The following is a 22,418-nucleotide window of genomic DNA, read 5'->3' on the forward strand; positions in this document are numbered from 1 at the left end:
TTCTTCTCTCTCTCAGGATTTTTTCATAGAGGAGCACAGAGAGAAGAAAGAGAAAACAATTTCTATTTCTGCTCCTTGTTTTTCCCATGTGGAATGTGTTTGGAGAATTGTTTACCTGGGGTGATTGCTTGGTTGGATTCTGGTGAGGATTGTTTGAGCCTGATGGCCAATCCAACCCAACCCAACCCAATCCAATCCAATCCAATCCAACCCACCTGTGGCTGCACTCTCAGAGAGGGGCACGAGTTGTGAGATCGATATGGGAGTTAGAAAAGTAGGTTTGTAGTTTTAGTATCTCCTTTAAATAGTATATTAATGTATTATAGCATAGTTATAATAAAGAAATCATTCAGCCTTCTGAGCTGGAGTCACACATCAGCATTTCTTCCCACTGGGCTCACCTGCATTTACAATAAATCCCTGAAGGTTTTGGGTTGGGAGGGACCTTAAAGCTCATCTCATTCCCAGCCTGCCATGGCAGGGACACCTCCCACTGCCCCAGTCACTGCCAGCCCTGTCCAACCTGGCCTGGGACACTGCCAGGGCAGGCACAGCTCCTCTGGCTAACAAAGCACCACAGAGTCAGGATGTCTTTGGGGTATCCTGGTCCTCCAGCACAAATAATTTCCCACAAACTAGAATGAACCCTAAGATATGGGTTCATTCCTTGTCTGGCTTCACAGGCCAGTAAGGAACCACTGCAAGAGATGTGGGAAATGAAATAAAAACAGCTTTCCAATTCACCCTCCACTATAAAAAACCCAACCAACCTTGCCATTGATTCCTGCATCCCCCCAATCAGGGCGTCCCAAGCCTTAGCAGATATAAAGCAAACTTGTCTGCATGGAAAAGCAACACTTCCAACTTCCCAGCATTTTTTTTTTTAAATATCTAAATGCTGCAGTGACAATTGTCCCCAACATCTGCTTGCATGTAGGCTGCAGTGGGCTAAAGTTTCACAATTCAGAGACAGGATTCAGGATTTCTTCATCTTATAAAGGGCAGCAAATTCAAATGCATACAAGTTGGCAGTTTTCTAGAACAGCTCTATAAATACTGAAAGATTCCTCATCAAGGCAGCAAAATGTATTTCAGATTTAACTACATCCTAATTCAGCAAGACTGAAAGATTTTTTTTTTACTCAAAATGCTCAATGCTTCAATTTTGAATTAAAAAAATTATAGGCACAACAACAGACTGTATTTTTATCATTTTTCTCTTCCATCAAACAACTTAACTTATTTTGATTTTACACTTCTTGTTTTGATTTTATCCTGTTTGAAAAGGGGGTGAGAGGCATCTTTTTCTTTTTATGGTGTTTGCTGTAGAACAGAAGTTGTTTGGTAGGTATTCACTATTATGCTCCACTTTCTACTTCTGATATTCAGCACGGGCATTTTAATCTGATTTGGACATCTCAAAATTGGAAAGGAGTTTCTATTGCAAGTGATGGATGTCTCTGCAAGAAGGCTTTGGCCTCAGCACTCAGGCACTCCCCAAAGTTCTGCTTCCTGCACGACAAACAAATCCTGCTATTTGAACTGCTACTATCAGAGGGGGAACAAAAAGCCATATTTAGACTCTAGTTTAAATATTTCTTAAAGGAATCCAGGCACTTTAATTAATGCATCCAAGCATTTCAGCAGCATAAGAAACTCCATGTTCAGAAGGAAAAGAAGCCCAGACCTGGCTGTGCAGCTCAGGTCTATCCCATGCTCTTCACCATCACTCCAGCTCAAACCTCTGCAGAACACCCACTCCAACACAGCTGAGAGAGGCAAACAATTCAGGCTATTTCACATCCAAGTTTTAAAAGCTGATATCATCCCCTCCACCACAGCAGAGCAGGAAAAGTGTGCGTGGAGAGCACCAGGCTGCCCACAGGAGCCTCAGGCTGATCCTGATCCCACAGAAAACTCCTGCTGAACACAGGGATTGGCACTGAATCACCCAAAGGGCACTACCTGCTGCTCATACTCCTCCAAAACCAACAGGCAGAGAGACCTGGTTATTTTTTCTTAGCTTGTTTTTTAATTTTTAGAAGTGTTTGGGGAAATTATGTCTGTGACCCTCCAGCTGAAAGAATCCCTAATCTCAGCCCTGATGCCAAAGCATAAACAAGCTTGCCCTGGCTAAATAAGGGTAAATAATGTGTATGTGTGCAACAGAATTCCAGAGCCTCCAGCAGACCTGCATGAATCACAGATTTCCTTCATATTTTTTCCTTCATATGGAGTTCCCTTCATGTAACACAAAGCAGGAGTGGGGAGGCTTCAGATCAGCGATAGCACAGCTACAAAGGACAAAATAAAAAATATTTCTGCCGGGGAGAAGCACCTTGACTTCATCAGTGCTGAGCACAGGCATAACTCGAGAACATCCATCACAGCTGTGGATATTGGGAAGGAATTGTTGCCTGGGAGGGTGAGAGGCCCTGGCAGAGGTGCCCAGAGCAGCTGGGGCTGCCCCTGGATCCCTGGCAGTGCCCAAGGCCAGGTTGGACACTGGGACTGGGAGCACCTGGGACAGTGGGAGGTGTCCCTGCCCTGGCAGGGGTGGCACTGGATGAAATATAAGGTCTCTTCCAACCCGAGCCATTCCATGATCCATGGTAAATACAGCTTTTATCCCCATATCATTATAAATTAAAGCTGCCTGGGGAGTTCCTCCTGCTGCAGCCCCGAGGCTGAGCCCCCAGGGCTGGCCCCCAACACCTGCAGAGGCAGCAGCCACAGGAGCACGGCGTGGATTAGGATCAAGAGAACAAACAGAATTTGAACTACTCCTCTTCTGCTTCGCCATGAGGGTATTTTAAGTCTAAGATATGGGTTCATTCCTTGAACATCTTGCCAAAAAAAGAGTGTTGCCCAGCAACTACTAAAACAATGTTCTGGAAGGAGGGAGCTGCTGGACAAATTAACCCAGTGAGTGCCCTTTCAGCCAGAGTTTCCAGCAGCTATTGCAGAGCTGCTGGAAGGCTGGCAGGCAGCTCTGCATCCCAAATAAAGAGCTGCAAGGAATTTCCTGAGAAGCCTGTCAGACAGACTGTTCTGCTGTAGTAGCAGCGTCTTGCATTAAAACAAACACGTTTGGCTTCGCGCGGGGCCGCGCTCCAGCACGAGCGAACACAAATGAACCTCGGCGAACGCGCGGTCCAGCTCACTGAGAGCACAGACCAGCAGCTCCAGCCCCAAAGCAGCAGCCCCGGGCTCTGCTGCAGCTCCAGCACCACGGCAGGGCTGCGTTTCACTGCGGGAATAAGGATCTCTGTGTTGTGAATGATCTCCAGCGGAACACGGGGCTTCAGCCCAGCTCACGCTTCCCACATCAGTCCATGCACGTTAAAAGGAAATGCATTTACAGCCACTCTTCAGCCGCACAGTCACACTCAAAGATGGCAATTAGTGCTTAATAAAAACATCAGATGTCTTTTCTGTTTCAAAAAGTGCAGATAACTAAGGGAATGTCACACTTTCTTTTTTTGGAGATTCATACAAGTAGGATTTCTTCCAGGAGTCTCATCTGTACACAGTACATTTACAACACTTAAGTAAAAAAAACTCTTTTGCATATTAACATTATTAACAAAAAAACACCCTAATGAATGCACTCTTCAGTCTTCACATTTTGAAAAGCAGTTTTAGAGGACTTTTGAATTGTTTGGAGCTGGACACACGAAGGGCCAGAGAAATGCTGTACTTGAAAAAAACCCAAACACACCCAAACCACTGTATTTAAAGTGGACATAGAAAGCCAGAATTAAAAAAAAAAAAATCCACTGAAATATTAGACCATAATTGCCATACAACCTCAAACCACTGACCACAGGTGCTAAATAATTCTGCTTGGGATGGAAAATAGTAAGAAAAAGAATCAGCCTTCACACCTTCCAGTGATCAAATGAATATTTTAAGATTTTAATGACCTAGGGGCACCACAGCATTTAACATGTGAAATAAATGCAGGTAAATACTCACAGGAGTGAGTGTGCTGCACTACCTTCCTCTGGAGCTCTTTCCAACTTCAGCACTTCACTTTTTTTTCCATCTAATAACCCTGGAATTCTTTTTTAACCATCTCATTTAGACTTTTACTCCACTCTCCAACTCTGAACATCACCCCCCCCAACTCTCAGCTGCCTCTTGCACCTCACCCTCTCCAGGGCTCCCCCACCACCAGCTCCATCTGTGAGTCAATTTTCCCCACAACTTCTGTCAACAAAGGCAGTCCTGGTGTCCCCAGGATCCCTCTGCTCCTTCCCTGCTGTCCCACCACGCTCACATCCCCATTCCCCCCGCTGCCTCCAAGCCAGTCCTTCCCCAAGCAGTGAATTCCCAGCACACAAACCCCACCTCAGCTGGGAAGGGGCTGCTTTTAGGAGCACATTGCTCAGGCAGGGCTATTTTCACACCACCAGCAGGTTACCAGTGTTCAGTGACAGAATATACTCACACTGAAGCACTGCTGCCAAATCCCTCTCTGCAGGCACAGGGATGGTGCACACACACCCCCCCACTCTGTGCACAGCAGCTCTGCTCCATTTCAAGGGTCTCAAGTAGAAAGAAAATCCTCCCCCCCCCCTCTGGAGCAGGGTCTTGCTGCTGCCACCAGATGCAAGGGATTAAATGTAGCCTTGGCAACATGACTTTTTACAACCTGAAGCACCTGTGGTTAGGGGAAAAAGCAGGGTGGATTCATTCTGCCACTGGATAGACAGGCTTGAGTTTCACACTGAATTTTCTTGGAGTCATCTGTGCATATCTAAGCAGTCCATCTTGCTTCTAGAGATCTCCCCTCACGTTGATTAAGCATGAAATTTGTATTTACAACAGTTTTACACCTGCCCACGGAAGACAGATCTGCTCTAAGAAGCTCCAAATGAAACTTCTCAAAAAATGGTACCAAAAAGAAGATCCCCAGGCCTGGCCAAAGGTGAGAGGCTCAGTGTCCCTCCCAGGAGGGGACTGACCTGCACCTGGACACCTTGGAGCACAGGGACATAAACCAGGTCACACAACCACAGAAGTGTTTTCCCAGTCCTCTGTAAGGGCAGAATCCAAGTCACTTCCATTTGATTCATTTTCTTCTTGCTCCGAGAAGATTTTTGAACATTCCTTCATAACCACCAGTGCCCGACCCCACTCCTCAGGCCTGCAGCTGCTGTGATGACCAGCATGATTCACAGGATGGTTTGGGCTGGAAGGGACCTCAAAACTCATCCCATGCCACCCCCTGCCATGGCAGGGACACCTTCCCCCATCCCAGGCTGCTCCAAGCCCCACCCAACTGCTGCATAAAAATGGAGTATTTTCCATTTCTGGTGAAGATGAGGTGATAAACTCCACTATTACTTCTTCTGAACATATTTACCACAGAAAGCATTTTATCTCAGACTACACTCACCAAGTATGTGTATAAATAAGAGAAAAGCCTGCTAAAATTTTATGACTTTTGTTGCCATTTAACATTAAGCATAAACCTCCCCATGAAAGCTTCACTGAAGTAACTACAAAGGTTGGAAAAGGTTCACACCATTCTTTCTCCCTGTATAAATTATAAGTAATATGAGAACATTTACAATGTCTAACCACGGTGTTTTATGTCAGACAAATGTCTCTCTGTACTTGCAGTTCCTAAACTGTGCTAGCAAGAATTGCCTTTTTCTCATTCTTTCCTCTCTCTCTGTCTCTCCCTCCACCTCCTTCTGCACCCAGCAGTCTCAGTCAAACCTGCCTTTATTCTTCCACATGATTTTAGCATCAAGAATGCCTCAAAAGTCAAGGCTCTGCTCCACATAACATTGTTCTTTCTTGGAGACCTTACCACTGAATGCTGAAACTTCCCCAGGTTGCCTCTTTAGTGTTTCAATTATCAGCTCTTCAGTTTTCCAGGAAAAAGGGAGAGAAACCAACAAGAGCTCACAGATTTCAGCAATATTTTAAAAGGAGAGCTTCATTATATGCGACATCATGTCATGGCAAAAAAAAAAAACCCAAAACCACCCAAATTACAGCAAGCAAAACTAGCAGTACAGACTGTACATGATTTTCAAGGGCAATCACCTGCAGTTCTGACCAAACCTGAATAGAATTTTGGTGATTCTGAGACCCTGATAAAGGCAAAGCATAACCAAGGAAAAAAGATTCATCCAAAGAAACAAGACACACAGTTGCTGCTACACCTGAAACGATAAAATCCAGACCAAAATTGTAGAATATTTGGCTGAGTTATCCTCTGGGTAAAAGATGCTGAGAAAAAGAATTCAAGATCTTTGCAAACAAAATCCCAGCGAGTGCTTCCCTTCCTGTTTGAGGCCTTTCTTGCACAAGTCAGTCCTGGCCAAACTGAAAAGCTGAGCACTAATTTCTTATCATTGAGCATAAGTTTCCTGGCAGAATGAAAGCAAAGCCCAAGGTAGCTCATGTCAAATTAGGTCAGGCAACAATAGTTGTGGCAAACACTTGCTCCTTTTTATTTTCCTCTTCCCTGAGGTTTGGTACTGGGTAATTAGAAAGAATGTGTGATAGAATGGAGAAAAAGAAATGAAATTCCCAGGGATTGCGAACATTTGGACAGATCTGAAAGGCAAACAACTGACAACATCAACCCCATCCCCTCACGAAGCTTTCTTCATTCCTGGCTCTGGCTGGGACAGAGTTAGTTTTCCTTGCAGTAGCTGGTAGAGCCACATTTTGGATTTGTGCTGGCAGCTGTTGCTAACACAGGCACGTTTCAGTTACTGCTGAGCAGATCTTTGCTCCTCACCTCCCCTGCGAGGGCTGGGGGTGCAAGAGGAGCTGGGGGGCACAGCCAAGCCCAGACCCTGGGCATCACATCAGGACACAGAGCTGGGAGTGCCTGTAGAGGTGGCATTTGTCTTGGCCCAACACCTGCCTGCCCATGGGAAATGGGGAATCAATTCACTCTTCTGCTTTGCTGCTGCAGGAAGCTTTTCCTTTATCTACCAAACTGCTCTATCTGAACACTCTTCCCCTCCCAATTCATCCCCCATCCCACTGGGTGGGGCTGACTCAGGTTAGACCACCACAGTCCCACAGACATTCAACACACACATTTTTGCTTGTGAGCTGTCATTCATGGAAGAAGATGACACTAAAATATGCTCCAGAAAGCAGGGAGGTCAGAAACTGTTACACATCACCGCACAAAACGAAGAACCATTTCCAAGCAGAAGGGCAAGGAGCTGTCTGACCAACTTACCTCTGAATTTTTTGGGTGGGTTGTTAAGATCACCTGCTTCTGGCTGTACAACACACCGATCATCCACAAGGCTGCAAAGAAATGAGCAGTGAAGTGAGATTCCATCCCCCTGCAGCCCCTTCCATCCTCGCCAACAAAACCAAAGTCGTTCACTCGCAATATTTCATCCGAGTGGCCACTTCAGCAGAAGACATTCCCCAAATGCCAACTTATGCCAGATCTCTCCAAGAAGCATGCAGCTAATTTTTACTGTTGCCCAGAGCTATGCTCCTGGTAGGTGGGACAATAAATAAGTCATTGCTCCTGTGTTCTGCATCATCCTTATGTCCCCTGCTCAAGGTGCAGACAGAACAGCCCATATTCTAGGGAGGTGACAGACAGCCTCAGGACAGCTCCTGCCTCTTGGACAGATTTGAGTCACGCTGCAAATGTGTTTATATGAATAGAGAACAGGAAAATATGACAGCTATGCAAACTGGACACCGACCCTGTGGCCCCTCAAGTATCAAGAAATGGCAGGGACGGTCACTGCCACAATAAAAACTGACTCCTGAGAGAAAAGAAGGCACAAATGTACCCTCCTGCTCAGCAGCCAAACACGAGGTGAGTTGAGGGATTGAGCCAACCTCCTCCTGTTCTGCCAGGAAGAGAGGGAGCTGGACAAGCAAAGCCAAGAGATTCCAAGAGGGAATGCCAGGACAGAGCTGCCTGTCCCTGCACAACCCCCACAGGGTCAGGTGAAATCCCACAGAATAAAAGGGAATACTTAGGAAGCCCTTTGTTCCCACTGCTCTGCCTGAGCAGCTTTGGATCAAGGTGGAATTGGGCTTTTCCCAAGCACTGCGTCCAAACTGGAAAATTGCACCTGCAACCAAACCCTTTGGGGTTTGATTTGATCCTAAATGACTCAATTTGGCCCCTTACAACCAATCTGTCAAAGAGGCTTTCTACACAAACGTAGAAAGTAAAACTCCAAGGTCAAAGGTTTGAGAGGTCCATTCTCATGCAGAATCAACTTGAGGAAGACTGAGACCTAGAATATGAGAGTTGTTCCTTGCAGAGGCTGCTCACATGCAGGGAGCATCTGGAGACAACAATTAGAGAAAATAAGGAAGTGCATGAAAATTAAGAGATCAGAGAAACTAAGAGGGCTCAACAGTTTTATGCATCTAAAATTTGCGTATGCAAACATTCAGAGTGAATTGCTTTTTCCCCATGGATTTTCTCCCTACTCAGTACTGTATATATATATAGGTGCTCCAACATGAATGGTATTAACATTAGAGCTGAAGCACCTGCTTCTGGTGAACAAAGGGCCAAAAATATCAAGGAAATAGGTTACTCTGATCATCCCATACAGATAATCTCAGTGCAACATATCCCTCTCATCTGAGATTAAGTTGAAAAAAATGAGGAACTTCCCAAACTGGTAAGAGGAAAATTTTACAGGGTGAGAAACACGGAAGAGGATATATTGTACACCAGTAATCATCATGATGACAGCACTGAGTTTGGGAAACAGCAAGAGTAAAGCTCTGATTAAGCAACATGTCATAGGAATATTCAATAGGAAGACTCTTCAGAGATTTAGGACAGCATTAGAATGTAGAGTGGGATCTGCTCCTCAACCTTCAGGAAGCACATAACAAGTCATTACACATCGTTATGACATCAGACTGTCAGAACTCCACATGGGCTGGAGGACAATTACACCAAATCTTTCCTTTGCTGCTTTAATTTTCTCCAGGACAAAGACTAAATTAAATATGGGACAAAACTAATTTGATTACAAAGGCTTATTAAGATGATAACGCATTTCATGTTTCACATAGCAATTAGGATTTCTGGCTCAAATTAGGCTCAGAGATACGTGGCCATTACAGAATGCAGTTACCTTAAAACAGCACTAACCAAATCAAAGAGGAGGCTCCAACACTGAGGGGTCTTTAGGCCTGCCATGAGAACATCTCATCAAGCCTAGGAAATACACGTGCTTGGGGCCTGTCATGTCCACAAGGACTACCCATGGTGAAAAACATCAGCAATGCCATCAGAAGCCACAGCCACTGCGTACTGTTCATCATGCACCGCGTGGGATTCCACATGGCATAACAACTTTCTACTTGGTCTGGAGTCATTTACTGCCAAACTCGCTTCAGGACTGGCAGGAGAAACGATAGGCAGATGTAGAGGATAATTCATGTTGCCAGTGTTCAGCAGATAGTATTTGGCCCGTTACACAGCTGATCCAGGGCTGCAGAGTGCACGTGTCATATTTGACGAGGACCTGGGAAATTTGTCAAATACATTTGCCAAATACTATTCGACCAACCCTACTTACTACATCCCCTGCTTTTATCATACCTTCTCTCCTTTCTGGCAGCATCCCATATTTTCTTCTCTTTCCTATAATAGATCATGGTGCATCTTCAGTGTCTGCTTCCTTCTCTGCCCCCTTATTTTCCAGAATCCTAATAGCTAGAGGACTAAACCTACAAGTTAGTTTGGAGTCACTCAGGTGAGATTCCAGCCCATCGCCTCCTGCCGAGGCACTTACCAGGATGCTGACTCTGTACCCTGCTTGGGAGCTCCATCTGGACTGTAGGCATCAAAAAAATGTGCTGTGACTGTACCCACCCTGAGCCCCTTAGGGCTACTGGAAATGAGGAAGAGCAGGTTGTGTGTGTGCCCCTCGTTGGGCACAGCCCCATGTGCCACACGCTGCTCCCACCCATGGCAACAGGGGCCAGAGGTGCTCCTGGAGCTTCTCACCCTGCAAGGGGCTCCTCCCCAAGCAGCACCCAGCTCCTGATGTTTGCAGAGGTTCCTCCTCAGCAGGATCAAACATTCCCTGGCCCTCCTCAGAGCTGCCTTCCAATCCCATGGCCCTGCTCTGCCAGCTGGTGCTTTTTCCACGTGAAAAAGTTTTTTCTTTTTTTTTTGGGTTAAGGAGTAGCATTCACTTCTCCCAGCTCCAGAGCACCCGCCCGTGTCCTTGTGGAAGGCAGCACAAAGGGGCTCTGTGGGAAGCACAGGGGGCAGGAGCTGGCACAACACAGCTCCCACTGCAGCTCCAGAGTCTGGCAAAGCACAAGGGTCAAAACATCTTCTCCTTTGATAGGAGAAAAACTATTTTGTTTGTAGGAGAAACCTCAAATTAAACCTCAATTTTAAGGCCAAACTAGCTGTAGTGGTGAGTTACTGGTATTTAAGCCACTTGGCTCGGGGATTTGATTTATTTTTTTGTTAGATATATATCATTTTTACACTATTTCCATTGCCTATGCTACATCCTTTGTGCAGTCAGCAGAGTGCACTGGGGTCTGTTCATCCCTGACTGGGGGAAGGAGCAGGGAGGGACAGACGGGACACACGGACAGACACGGGACAGACAACAACATGAAAATCATTGGATTGCATTCATTCCCCTCCAGCCCTTCACCTGACCAGGTTCTTCCTCCCCACCAAGGACATAAAACTGCACCACAGCCACGGATACACTCTCCAGCCTCCCAAAATCTACCTTGCCATATTCACTTTAGGCCATTTTTAAATTCAGGGCCAAATCTATCCATAAAGCTCCCTTGCTTTAGCCAGCATTCCCTGGGATCAGGCTCAGGAGAGCTAGCTGAGCTCTGCTAGTCCTTCTTACGGTGTTTTTAATACAAAAGAACAGCTGTTCTTACCCCAAAGTGCTAATAAATCCATTTGTTGAGCCCTCTGCATAGAGAGAACAAATATCTCCAATATGAAGGAAGCTCGACATCTTGTCAGTCATCTCTGGCTTACTGCCCCTGGAAGAAAGAATAAAGAATAAAGCACAACATTAATCAGGCAGAATTCTTTGGTGCAGCTACCAGAGGTTACAGCAACAGAAGCCTTTGCCTTTGATTGCTGGTTTGTTTGAAAAACCGAGCAAGTTCTCGCAGAGGAACTTCAGGTATCAAAGAAAACCCAGCAGGCCAGAGTGCTTGCTTGGAAAAATAAACCAGGGAAAAACAAGCAGCTACTGGCATCCCATTCCACGTGGGACTGTTTCACAGGCAGGCATTCATCCCAGAGGATGCTGGATTTCAGTGCAGCTGCACCAACCCATTCCATCCCACCTGCCAGAGGGAGAAGGGGAGAGGGGACTGCTTCAGTTAGAGCCATATTTGTATCTAAATTATGCTTCTTTGCCACAATTCAAGGCAGGTTTAAACATCCTTTAAAGGTTCTCCTTTGTGCTGGAATGGTGCTCCTGAGAAATTCAAAATATTGACTGGATTCATGGCAACATTTTTGGACAAAATTTTGACACGACACCAGCAGCCTCCTGCTTAGACCTGCAGTCCCAAAACCAGAATTAGGTGAAGACCCACTCAGCAAGCCTGACAACAGATTTTGCATGTTAAAACAAAGATTAATGTTTTTCCCAAGTCAAATGCTTTATCAGGAAACCAAATCCCTGTGAAATCAGTAATACTTCAATCCTGGGTTTAAAATACATGGCTTAATGTAACACTGAGGAGACAGACACTGAGTGTTGCCAACTTCAGCTGTATTAAGAACTTGATTTTCTCTAAAGCCCCAAGTCCAAATGACACAGAATCCACCTGTCATTTCAATAAATATAGAAAAAAAAATTGAGTTTCAATCTGTCACAGCAACAAAGAGCCAACACGAGCCCGGATAAAAAACCCAACGGAACAGATTTTCAAAGACCTCTTTCCCAAGCCTGTTTACTGGTTTCCTGGAGATCCTCCCAAGCCCTGCTTTTTGATCACCGAGTTCAAAAGGCCCAAGCAGCTCCTGTGCTTGAGGTTACAAAGAGCAGGAGCACCAAGGCTCTTCCAAGCTGCTCCTCCTGGCAGCCAGCACTGCCCAGGGCCACGCTCCCACAGCTGAGGAAAAAAGAACTCAAAACACCTCCTCCGTCTCTCTCCATCACACCCAAAGAGGTTCTCAACGGTCTCGGAGCAGAAGAAGTGAGCAGCAGGAAATTCTGCTTATTCTAGAGCACAGCCCTGCCTGTAGAGGGATAAATATCCCCTTTCCCTGGACATTATCTTGTTTACCAAAAGCATAAGGATCAGGTTGTTAGGCAAGCTTGGAGCTCAACAAGGACAAATTCATGGAGTCCTAAAAGGTGATGTTTGCAGCTCTGAAAGGGCAATAAAAACCTGAAGCTACACTTTTCTTCTGAAAAGCTCCCCCTCCTCACTCTCAAAGGACCTGTGCTGCTGGGAATACCAACAACAACTTTCATTATTATTAAATCAAAGCACACCACAGACATTTTACCCCCACAAATCTGTGTCACAGGCACAATGAAAAGCAAATCCAGGAAAACCAAGAGATAACAGGCCAGGCTGACAGGTAAAGGGGTCTCAGCTCCTCTGGAATCAAATCTGGGTGCACACAAAACCAAACCCTTGGGCTCCAGGCTGCTTGTTAAATGCCAAGTCCTTCAGCCACTGCATGTTGCACAGTCTGATCCCGTTCTTTCTTGAAAAGTGGACAGAAAAACACTGCTACCTATTTTAAGATCTGTGCCAAGAAACATACAGAAATATGCAGAGTGACTGAATTAGCAGCACTGGAAATACAACTTTCCCCATTTCCTGACTTGGATGTTAAACTACCAACTTCAGACTGAAAAACTTTTCATCCCTCAAAATGAGGCTCAGCCCTTAATTAGGACAGCCCAAAGTAAAAGCTGTCTAAGCCAACAAAACCCACAGATACACCCAAATTAACCCTTTCCACCTGGCATTAAGGTTTCCTTTCCAGGCTGATGGGGGGATTACTTTTTCCTCACAAGAGGCAGATGTTCACCACAGCTGTTCCCAAGGGAATGTGAAAGTCAAAATTACTGACTTCCATCAGAGATTTTTTCTTGTCAGGGAAAAAAAAATATCTCAGACCATTGCCCAAAACCAGGCTCAGGGATGGGCATGCAAATTCCTGCATCACTTTCCAGGATACAACCTCAATTCTCTCACATTTTCTTCACCGAGGAAGACCCCACCATACCATGAAATTGTAGCTCTGACATATGGTGATAGTGTAACTCCTGAAAAAAGCTCCTCTGCAATTTACTGACAATTCCACTAATAAAATTATCAGCTTTACCCAGAACCATCACAGAGTTCTGGAGATCAGAAAGGTGTCAGGTTAAGCCTGGCAGCAGTTCAGTGAATTGAACAGCTGAGCTCTTCACCAGATCATCCTCAGAATTCCTGGCTGAGCTTGCAAAGGCATCCCTGCAGAGCTGGGGTTGGGGTGCAGCCTGGAACCCCAGCCTGTGCTGCTCCCTCCCAGGAGAGCTGTGCTCCTCACAACTCCAGCTTGGCCGGAGTCAGGCTTTACAAAGGGCTGATCTGGCTACAACAACCTTCTTTCCCAAGGCTTAATCACCACGTAAATCCTCACTGCCCCTTCTCTGGGATTGCTGAATACTTTTCTAACAGCCATCAGTGCGATGTCATCTCCAACACACCAGGAGATGTTCCACCACCTCGGGAAGCAGGGAGCCAAATCCCACCGGGGTGAGCCTCTTATAAAATACTGATTTATCCTCAAGCTTCCCCACAGTCAAATTGAACACTGGCTACCTCTATTTTTTAATAGCCAAAACCAGTCCCACTGACACCTCTATTTTTTAATAGCCAAAACCAGTCCCACTGACACCTCTCCCTCCAAATGCTGCTGCTCAGCTTGGCCAGGGCTCAGGACCTCGCTGGACTGGCAGATGGAGAAAGGGACTCAGTGACCCCACAGGCCTCCCCACTCAGGAGGGAACAGAGTCATTGCTACACTGAGTGAGCTTCAAAGCTTTTCACAGTCTCCTCACAAGGGACGAACAAAACCACTCCAGCTACTGGCATCACATGCTGAATGATCAGCCACCTCAAATGGAGCTTTTTCCTACCTCTGACAACTGGGAAATGTGGAAGCAAAAAAGTGGAACTGGAAAGTTTTTAAGAGCAAAGTTCCCAGGTACCCAGTTTGAAAACCTTTTCCTAAAAGATGCTGTCAACAACAGCTGACCACGCTAATCCTCCCAAAATCAGACCTCTGTGGGGGTCATTTTTGATTATTTTCTCCAGCAGGACAAGCCAGAAGCGGAGGCAGTAAAAATCTGTCAGCCTTGGCACATTTATCCCGAGTTCACAGCACAGGGAGGCCACAGGGACTGAGGAGAGCAGTTCTGCTCCTGGGCACGTCACTCAGAGCATCCGTGGGCGTCCCCCTGGCTGTGGAGGGGACACTGCCCTCCCCAGGGCACTGACCACAGACAGGGACCACCATCAGAACTCCCTGGAAGTGCAGGACAGGATTTTCACACCCTGCCAGTACCTGGCTCTCCTGGGTACAGCACGATCACGCTGCTGGAAAGGCAATTGTGCTCCACAGACAAATATAACCATTACCCCACTGTTTATTTATTTGAGATACGCCAGTGCCAAGAGCAACTGATTTATACTAGATGAGGGGACGGCCCTAAGAGAACATTTGCAGTTATTCTGTGCATAATCCCAGTTTTAATGGCACTCTCACAGCCCTGCAAGAGGGGATTCCTGCAGGAAATTCATCCTGTTCCAGCTGAAACACGGCAGCGTTACCCAGGGAGCGCTGTCCTCCTCTTCCCCTTAAACACTGCAGGAAAACAAGATTCCCTCTAGGTAAACTCACTTTAAAAAAAAAAAAAAAAATCAAAGATGAAGCACTGATAAGCATGGCATTATCTAGCAAAAATGAAGGCAGGTTTTTCCAAGCAGCTTAACTCAGGTGGCAACCCAAGCTGTAAAAATAATGTTCTTTTCCCACTTTAACAGACAGAAGGACTTGCCAGGCTACAAAAGAAACGTGAACTAAAAGTGGGCTGTACATGGAGAAGTTAACTATATTTGCCCACAGACATCAAAAAATTGCTGAGATATGAACACATTCTGCAGTATTTTTTTAAGCCCTGAAATCCTGAATCTTTAAAATTCTGTTGGTGACTGTTTCCTCATGTCTATATCAAAGTGTCTCAGTATGTTTAACTATATACAGTTTATCTGCACAGGAAGACAAAAATCAAGTTTCTGTTTAAGAAACTGACTAAAATAAATTCTGCTGGATTTCATGTGAATTTCAAGAAACTGACCTACAAGTTTTTCTGCCAGCTCTGCTCTATGGGGCTGGATCTGAACATGCATTAGCTAATTTCAGGCAGAGAATTAAAGCCAGGCAAACCTGCTATTCAGCCCAGGAGTTTCAGCACTTTCCCCCCTGTTCTGGCGAGCACAAATCTGCACCACACCAGCACGAGTTTCATCTTCTGACTGAACAGAAAGTGACCCAGCTAAGGGTTCAGTTCTGATTATCTCCTAGTCCAGATTATTTTGTGTGTACCTTCAAAACAAGCTGCTCTTCCTACAGTGAAAAGGACTGCACAGAACCGGTTCTGAAAGGCAAAGGAAGGGTTTGGACAAGCCCTTGATCACGGTTTGTCCCCAAAGGCAAGGAGAAGCTCTGCAGACCCAGAAGGGTTCCCACCAGCTCTGTTGGATTTTAGGGCACAAACAGAGCATATGCTCAACCTAATGGCCTTGAATAAGCCAGGATAAGCTTAATATAGTCCCTGAAATTCAATCCTTTTTCTCATGAAAACACACTTCATACCGGCAGTTAAAGCAGGATTAACGGTGAAAACACCACGGAACCAAACCGACTGCTAACATCAAACACCTAATGAGGCAGCTGCCTTTTGAAACGCTCAGAATGGGAAATGCAACCGCTTTGCAAACATTCCACGCTAATTTCTCCCATCACTCATCTCACTAAGTTGCTAAGTTAGAAAAAACAGGTTCCAAGAGCGACGCTGGGAGTTTGCTTTCCTTGAAGAGCAGAGTCAAGGCCCCGTTTGAAGTCCCTCCTCACAGGGACTGTCTGTGACAACATCCCTGCCCTCTCATTCCTCATCTCGAGCATTTCTGAAAAGGCTTTTGCAAAGAATTCAAAGCTACTTCCCTGATTGCATGTCTCGCACGTCTGCTTTGTGTGGGATTTTAATTCTTTACCCCACGACTGCAAATCCTGTTTGTAAAATAAACCAAGCCCAAGTGTGTCTTATTGCTGACTGCTTGATTCCCAGCAACTGGGATACAAATTATTGTGTCTTTCTAAAAGATGCTTCTAATGATGCTCGTTTATTGCAAGAAAAAAAGCTCCTTGCTGGGCCCTGCAGTCCCAGGATGCACTCAGGTCTCCACTGGCAGATTTGCATCGTGGTTTAATGCTCAATTCAATAAACACTGGCAATTTTATATGTGCTGGTACCAAAACTGGAGCAGCACTTCATCAAAGTCTTTTTCACTATCTCGGTTGTTTAAGAATAGAATCTCAGACTGTACTTAAGTGTTTCAACTTCATTACTGCCGACAGGAAATTCCAGAGTGAAAGTTTAATTCTCTTTCAGTTTTTGACAGAAGCAAGACCAGAGTTTAAGGGTAGAGAGACAACAAAGAAGCAAACACAAAGAACTGCTTAATGGCATAAGCAGAATCATCCAGAAATTAACAGATCTGAGAACCTCCAAGACCAGGTAAGCCTGTGTTTGAATTAAATGGAATCGGGTCATTAATATTGGTAAATCAGGCCAAGCAAGTTAACATTTTTTTAAATGCGACCAAACACTGTATTATCCTGAAAATCCAGTGCTTAGATAATCTGGTAAATCCAAATTTTACAACATTACTTGGCTGAAAATTTGGTCCTACAGACTAATCAAGATTTCATGTGTTTTTCTGGATAACACCCACAGAGCATTCTGTATTTTCACAGGTGCAGCTAACTTGAAAATCTGAACCCAAACCTGATGTTTCTCATTCAGTAAAAAAAGGAAGGCTTCCTCCCTGAGGACGCCAGGAAAGATTCCTAAGAATCCCATTAGAACAGCCGAAGAAGGGAGGAAGTGCTTTATTTAAAAGCTCACCCAGTGAATAATCACCGTGCTGGGGCTGAGGACAGAGCTCTGTCATCTGCAAAGCTTCTGCCTTAGCAAATGTGAAAGGAGCTCTTTGCACTCGCCAGGGAAAGGCAAATAAAGGGATTTTGGGATGTGGAGCGGGCCATGTCCTGAACGCCAGGATCCTCTCACCTGCAGTGGGACCCAGCACGGGGACAGCGCTGGGAGGGCTCAGCACTGCTCATTTTATGCACATGGAGCTCCATTTCAGAGATTACCCTTTTAAAAAAAAAAACAAACCTATCAGTGCAGTACATCTATCTACCACAGGATCTTGTTTTCCCTTCAGCTGCACCCTTTCATGTCCAGGGGGCTGCTATCTGCCACACATGGGCGGCTGATGAGCCGTTAGATTAAGGAGGAGAAATGCACTTTCGCAGACCAAGTATTTCTCCTCCTGACGCTTAAAATGCAGCAGATTTTTTTTTTTCCGTCCAATTTCCAGGCTGAACAGGCAAGATGGAGGCTGGGGAAGAGGGGAAGGAGGGAGCAGCACAGCACTGTGACTTTCTCAAGGGCATGCAGCAGGTCAGACTCGGGGCCCAGATCTGAATCCAGGTCTCCCAAATCCCCATCCACCAGCACACACTCCCCTCTGCTCCCAGGGGGGAGATCAGACTCGCTGCACATCTAATCAAGCACACGCTTCCCCTTCCTCTAAAAATAAGTAGGAAGAGGAGTGTAAATTCACACAGCAAGATGAGAGGGCCGAGTTAATGACATTCTATTCATACTATTTGCCACTCCACAGATAAACAGATTTTTTTTATCATATCAGTGACAAAGTTATTCCGAAGTTACTATTTCATAGGTGCAACGGCAGTTTAAGAAAACAGATAAAGCAACTCATTTCAGTAACTTTAGCCTCAATAAAACCTCAGTACAGGAAAGCAAATGTGCACAATGTTCTTTTCTCCTTAGAAAGGGCGCTTGCTTTTTTTTTTTTTTTTAATTATTTGCCCAGTGCAACCAAACAAGCTAGATACAGAAAATTCAAGTCAAAAGCATTGAAGTTCCCCTCTGACAGCAATCCCTTACACAGCAGCCACTGACTGAGGTAAGAAACATGACTGACAGGTCCTATTGACAGCCATCTGCAGACAGCTGGAAAAAGAAACTCTATTAGACACACACTGTCAGGGGAAAAAGAACATTTCTTTTGTTCCAAACCAAGTATGACCTGACAGCATCTTCTTAATCCCGTTAAAAGTAAGGAGCACTTGCTGAAGCTGATACTTCCTGAAGTCCATCCTTGCTGGCTCCAGCCCTGCTGGGAGGAGGCAGCCTGGACGTCAGCCTCTGGACGAGGCCCCGACGAGCACACAATGTTTTCCAGCGTATTTCTATCAGGAGAGAGCTGGAACGCGCCGAAAGGACCAGGACAACCAATGTCGTGGGGAAAGAGAGCAAGCCTGGTTTATTACACCAGCTGGAGTTTGGCCAAGGAACAAGGATGGCCAGGGAAGAAGAGGGTACGGAACAGTCCCAAGGGCACTTTGTGCGGCCAGGTACCTGCTGAGGGCTCACCACAGCAGGGGCTGCTTCCTGCACCCCGCATCAACCCTCGGCACCCTTCAGCAAACCCAACGCTCCCTGAACTCAGCAGCCTCCATCCCCCTGCAGCTGCTCATGCCCTCTGTCCCCAGTGCCCGTCCCCGCCGCCCTGGCCCCGTCCAGCACCGCACCTCGGCGGGGGCTCCCTCTCCTCCATGGCGGGCCCGCTGTCGGTCTCCAGGGCTGGGCTTGGCAGGGTGTCCCCCCGGCACACCTGGGTCCCCTCTGGCAGAGAAGCCAAGGCCTGTGTCCCGCTGGGCAGCCCCTGCAGGCTCCGAGGGCTGTGCTGTCCCCGAGGCAGGACCCTCCCGGACACCTCCGCTGGCTCGCGGCTCTCTGGATAAAACCTCAGCGCCCGGGACAACCAGCCCAAGAGGAGGAGCCACTGCCAGCACATGATGAGCACGTGTGGAGAGCCACTGGTGGCCAAGGGACCTACTTCGAGCTCCAAAGCCCCGATGGGCCGGGCTGCGTTACAGATGAGGGCTCCAGTTCCCAGGCTGGCTCGTACCTGTTGGCCTCCCAACTGTAATTTTCCAGAAGGCAAAGGTTCAAAACACTGAACCACCCACGAGCATTAGCATCTGAATCTACTGAACACTTCAGAGAGGAGCAGCCAAGGATCGCGGAGTTATTTTAATCCGACGTTCTCAATTAACCCTTCGGATCAAGCGCCATCAGCCAGCTGAGGTCGGTGCCTGCATCTGTGGCCATGTGCTTCTCCTTGGAGCAGGAGGCAGATGGGACAGAGCTGGACTGCAAACAAAGCTTTCTTCTTCACAGCTCCTTGGCACATTTCTGAATTTCTGAAGAAGTGGACAGGGTAGGCCAAGGCACAAAAGAAATGTTTATACAAGTTTCATGCAAAACTGCTACTAAACAATTGCATAAAATAAAAAACAAAGCACAGCCTTTGAGCAGCGGCCATTTTTTGGCCTACTATGATCAGAAATGTCTTCCATGTGCATGCTCAGAGATTATCATCTTCTGACCACAGAAGATCATGCACCAGATGAGCAGAGGATGAACTGCCTGTGTCCACTGTGACACTGGCTTCAACCAACCAAGCCTCCTCCCTTAGAGCTCAGCATCACATTACTCCAGAAGCAGAGGCATTACCTAACATCCTAGGCCAGAAACATCTGGCATTTCCATTTCTCAGAGCTATTCCCCCTCCTTTGATCACAGAGTCACAGACTGGCTTGGCTTGAAAAGGACCTGGAAGGTCACCTCGTTCCACTCCCTTCCACTAGGCCAGGTTTCTCCAAACCCTGTCCAGCGTGGCCAAGGACACCTCCAGGGAAGATCATCAGTGAGATATGAACACTCAGCTTCCTCCAGCACTCTTCACGTTGGCGTTCTGGCACGTGAGGATGCAATCAACATTGCCACAAGCCACAAATCCCCAAGTACCACAGCCTTCCACGCACATTTCCAACCCATTTTCTCTCCAGAGGGTTAACTTAGGTATCAGCTGACATTTTATTCTCCACAGAATGCTGCTAGGAAGTTCTGATCCAAGTTTTGACAACCAAAACCACAAGCATGAAAATGAAACTCCTCTGAGTTCGGAATCCACAGCTGAATGTTGCAGCTTTCCTCGCTTGAATTACAGTTCCTCTAGTTTCTATTTCATCTTTTTCACAGAATACAATCCCAGAATGGTTTGTGTTGGAAGGAACACCTTTATGTTGAGCAGGGACACCTTCCACTACCCCACATTGCTCCAAGCCCTGTCCAGCCTGGCCTTGGACACTTCCAGGGATGAAGCAGCCACGGCTTTTCTCAGCAAATTTGGTCCCATAAACCACAAGCGCCCTGAAGACCTGGAAATGGACTTTCTCAACAAGTACAGCACAGGCAAGAATCACACAAGGAGCCTCCGGATGCCTCTGCCAATCTAACAAGTACTTGCAGCACCCTGGAAAGAGGGATCTGCCTCCATCCCCAGCCACTGCCTGCTCGTGCCAAGACACAGAACGAGGCAATAATTGCTGTAGTCCTTTTGTAGCGTCCGTGGGGAGCAGAAATTGGACAGGAATATCGAGCCAGATCAAAGCTCGTGCAGTTCTGGCATCCAGCCTCGTGCAGCAGCCTCCAGGAGAGGCTCGGCAGAAGGGCACACACCTGGAACAGCCACGGGCACAGCCAGCAGCCGGCCCTGCAGCACAGGGACACTCTCTACTGCTCTTCCAGCCTCTAAAGCAGCACCTGTCCCCACCCAGCACAGGCCACTGGATGCAACTGGGCAGCTTTTGACACCCCAGATTTTGATCACCACACACCAACAGCACAAGGAAAGGCGCCAGGCCACCCAAGCACCTTCACTTTCTGTTGCTATCTTAGCAGAAGAAACTAATTTGGGACATACAGGAATGCAGATCCTTAGGAATCGGGATTTACACCGCAGTCTCATTGTGGCAGAGATGTTACATTTACATAACCTTCTAGCAGCACATGATTTTCTGCCTCTAAACCCTTTGGCCTCCATAAGCTGCTTTGCTGAGGCCGCCTTCCCTCACACTCACCCACGGGCGAGCCAGCAGCTCGTCTACCAGCTACTACAGAGCCACTACCCTCATCCCACCTCCCACGGGAGCCTGAGATTCCTCCTGGCTTTAAGACAATCCTACAACTACAACTATCTTGTATTTCTGGGGTAATAATGTCTCAAAGACTCCCAGTACAATTTGCAAGTTGACAAGTCAGGTATTCCAAAGGAGTCTGCTGTGCACTGGGGAACCACCAGAGCCAGGATCACAGGATCATGGAAGCTGGAGAAGACCTTCCAGGTATTGAGGTGAACTGATAGCACGGTGCCCACCCAATCATGTCAGGAAGAGCCACATCTGCTCAATCTTTGAACACCTGCAGGGATGGGAACCTCACTGCTTCCCCAGGCAGCCCATTTCAGTGTTTGATTACCCTTTCAAGTGAAGGTATTTTTCCTAATATTTAACCTCAGCCTCTCTGGCCCAGCCTGGGGCCTTTCCCTCTCCTCCTGTCCCTGTTCCCTGGAAGCAGAGCCTGACCCCCCTGGCTGTCCCCTCCTGGCAGGAGCTGTGCAGAGCCACAAGGTCCCCCTGAGCTCCTTTTCTCCAGGCTGAGCCCCCTCCCAGCTGCTCCTGGTGCTCCTGACCCTTCCCAGCTCCATTCCCATCTCTGGACACTTCAATGACACTTCCCAGCTCCAACCCCTCAATGTTTTTCTTGCACTGAGGGTCCCAGAGCTGCCCCAAGGCTGGAGGTGCCCCAGCAGTGCCCAGGTCAGGGACAGGCACTGCCCTGGTGCTGGTGCCACACCAGTGCTGGGACAGCTCAGGTGGCATTGGTCTCTTGCCTGCCTGGGCACAAACGAGCCCAGGTGGCCAAGAGCAGCTACACCTGCTCCAAGAGCTCATCAGAACAAGCAGCAGCTGCTCTTGTGATGGCTCCAGTTCAAGGGCAGGTACCAGACAAGGGCTCAGGATATCTGGGATCTGCTTTAATCCTGCTTGACAGCACTGAACAAGAAGTTCCACCTCAATGCTGTCCATTTCAGCGATTTACCAGGAGAGACCAGCTCATCTGACAAGAGGCAGCCAAAAGGAGCTTCTGCTTCCAGAACACACTTCTGGACCATCCCAATTTGACCATCCCCTGGGG

General features: G+C 47.0%; 1 protein-coding gene across 1 annotated transcript in view; it reads right to left on the minus strand.

Moving 5' to 3' along the window:
• ITPR1 (inositol 1,4,5-trisphosphate receptor type 1) overlaps positions 1–18,980 on the minus strand; it is a 157,691-nt gene extending 138,711 nt beyond the window's left edge. The window contains exons 1-3 of the mRNA XM_053989142.1: positions 18,905–18,980; positions 10,909–11,016; positions 7,223–7,293 (exon numbers count right to left, since the gene is read on the minus strand). Coding sequence (XP_053845117.1) covers positions 7,223–7,293; positions 10,909–11,016; positions 18,905–18,930 — 205 coding nt within the window. The 5' untranslated portion in view covers positions 18,931–18,980. The remainder of the gene's footprint in view (positions 1–7,222; positions 7,294–10,908; positions 11,017–18,904) is intronic.
• Positions 18,981–22,418: the final 3,438 nt, after the last annotated feature.

Source organism: Vidua macroura, chromosome 13 (genome assembly GCF_024509145.1).
Source record: "Vidua macroura isolate BioBank_ID:100142 chromosome 13, ASM2450914v1, whole genome shotgun sequence".
Classification (NCBI taxonomy): Eukaryota; Metazoa; Chordata; class Aves; order Passeriformes; family Viduidae; genus Vidua; species Vidua macroura.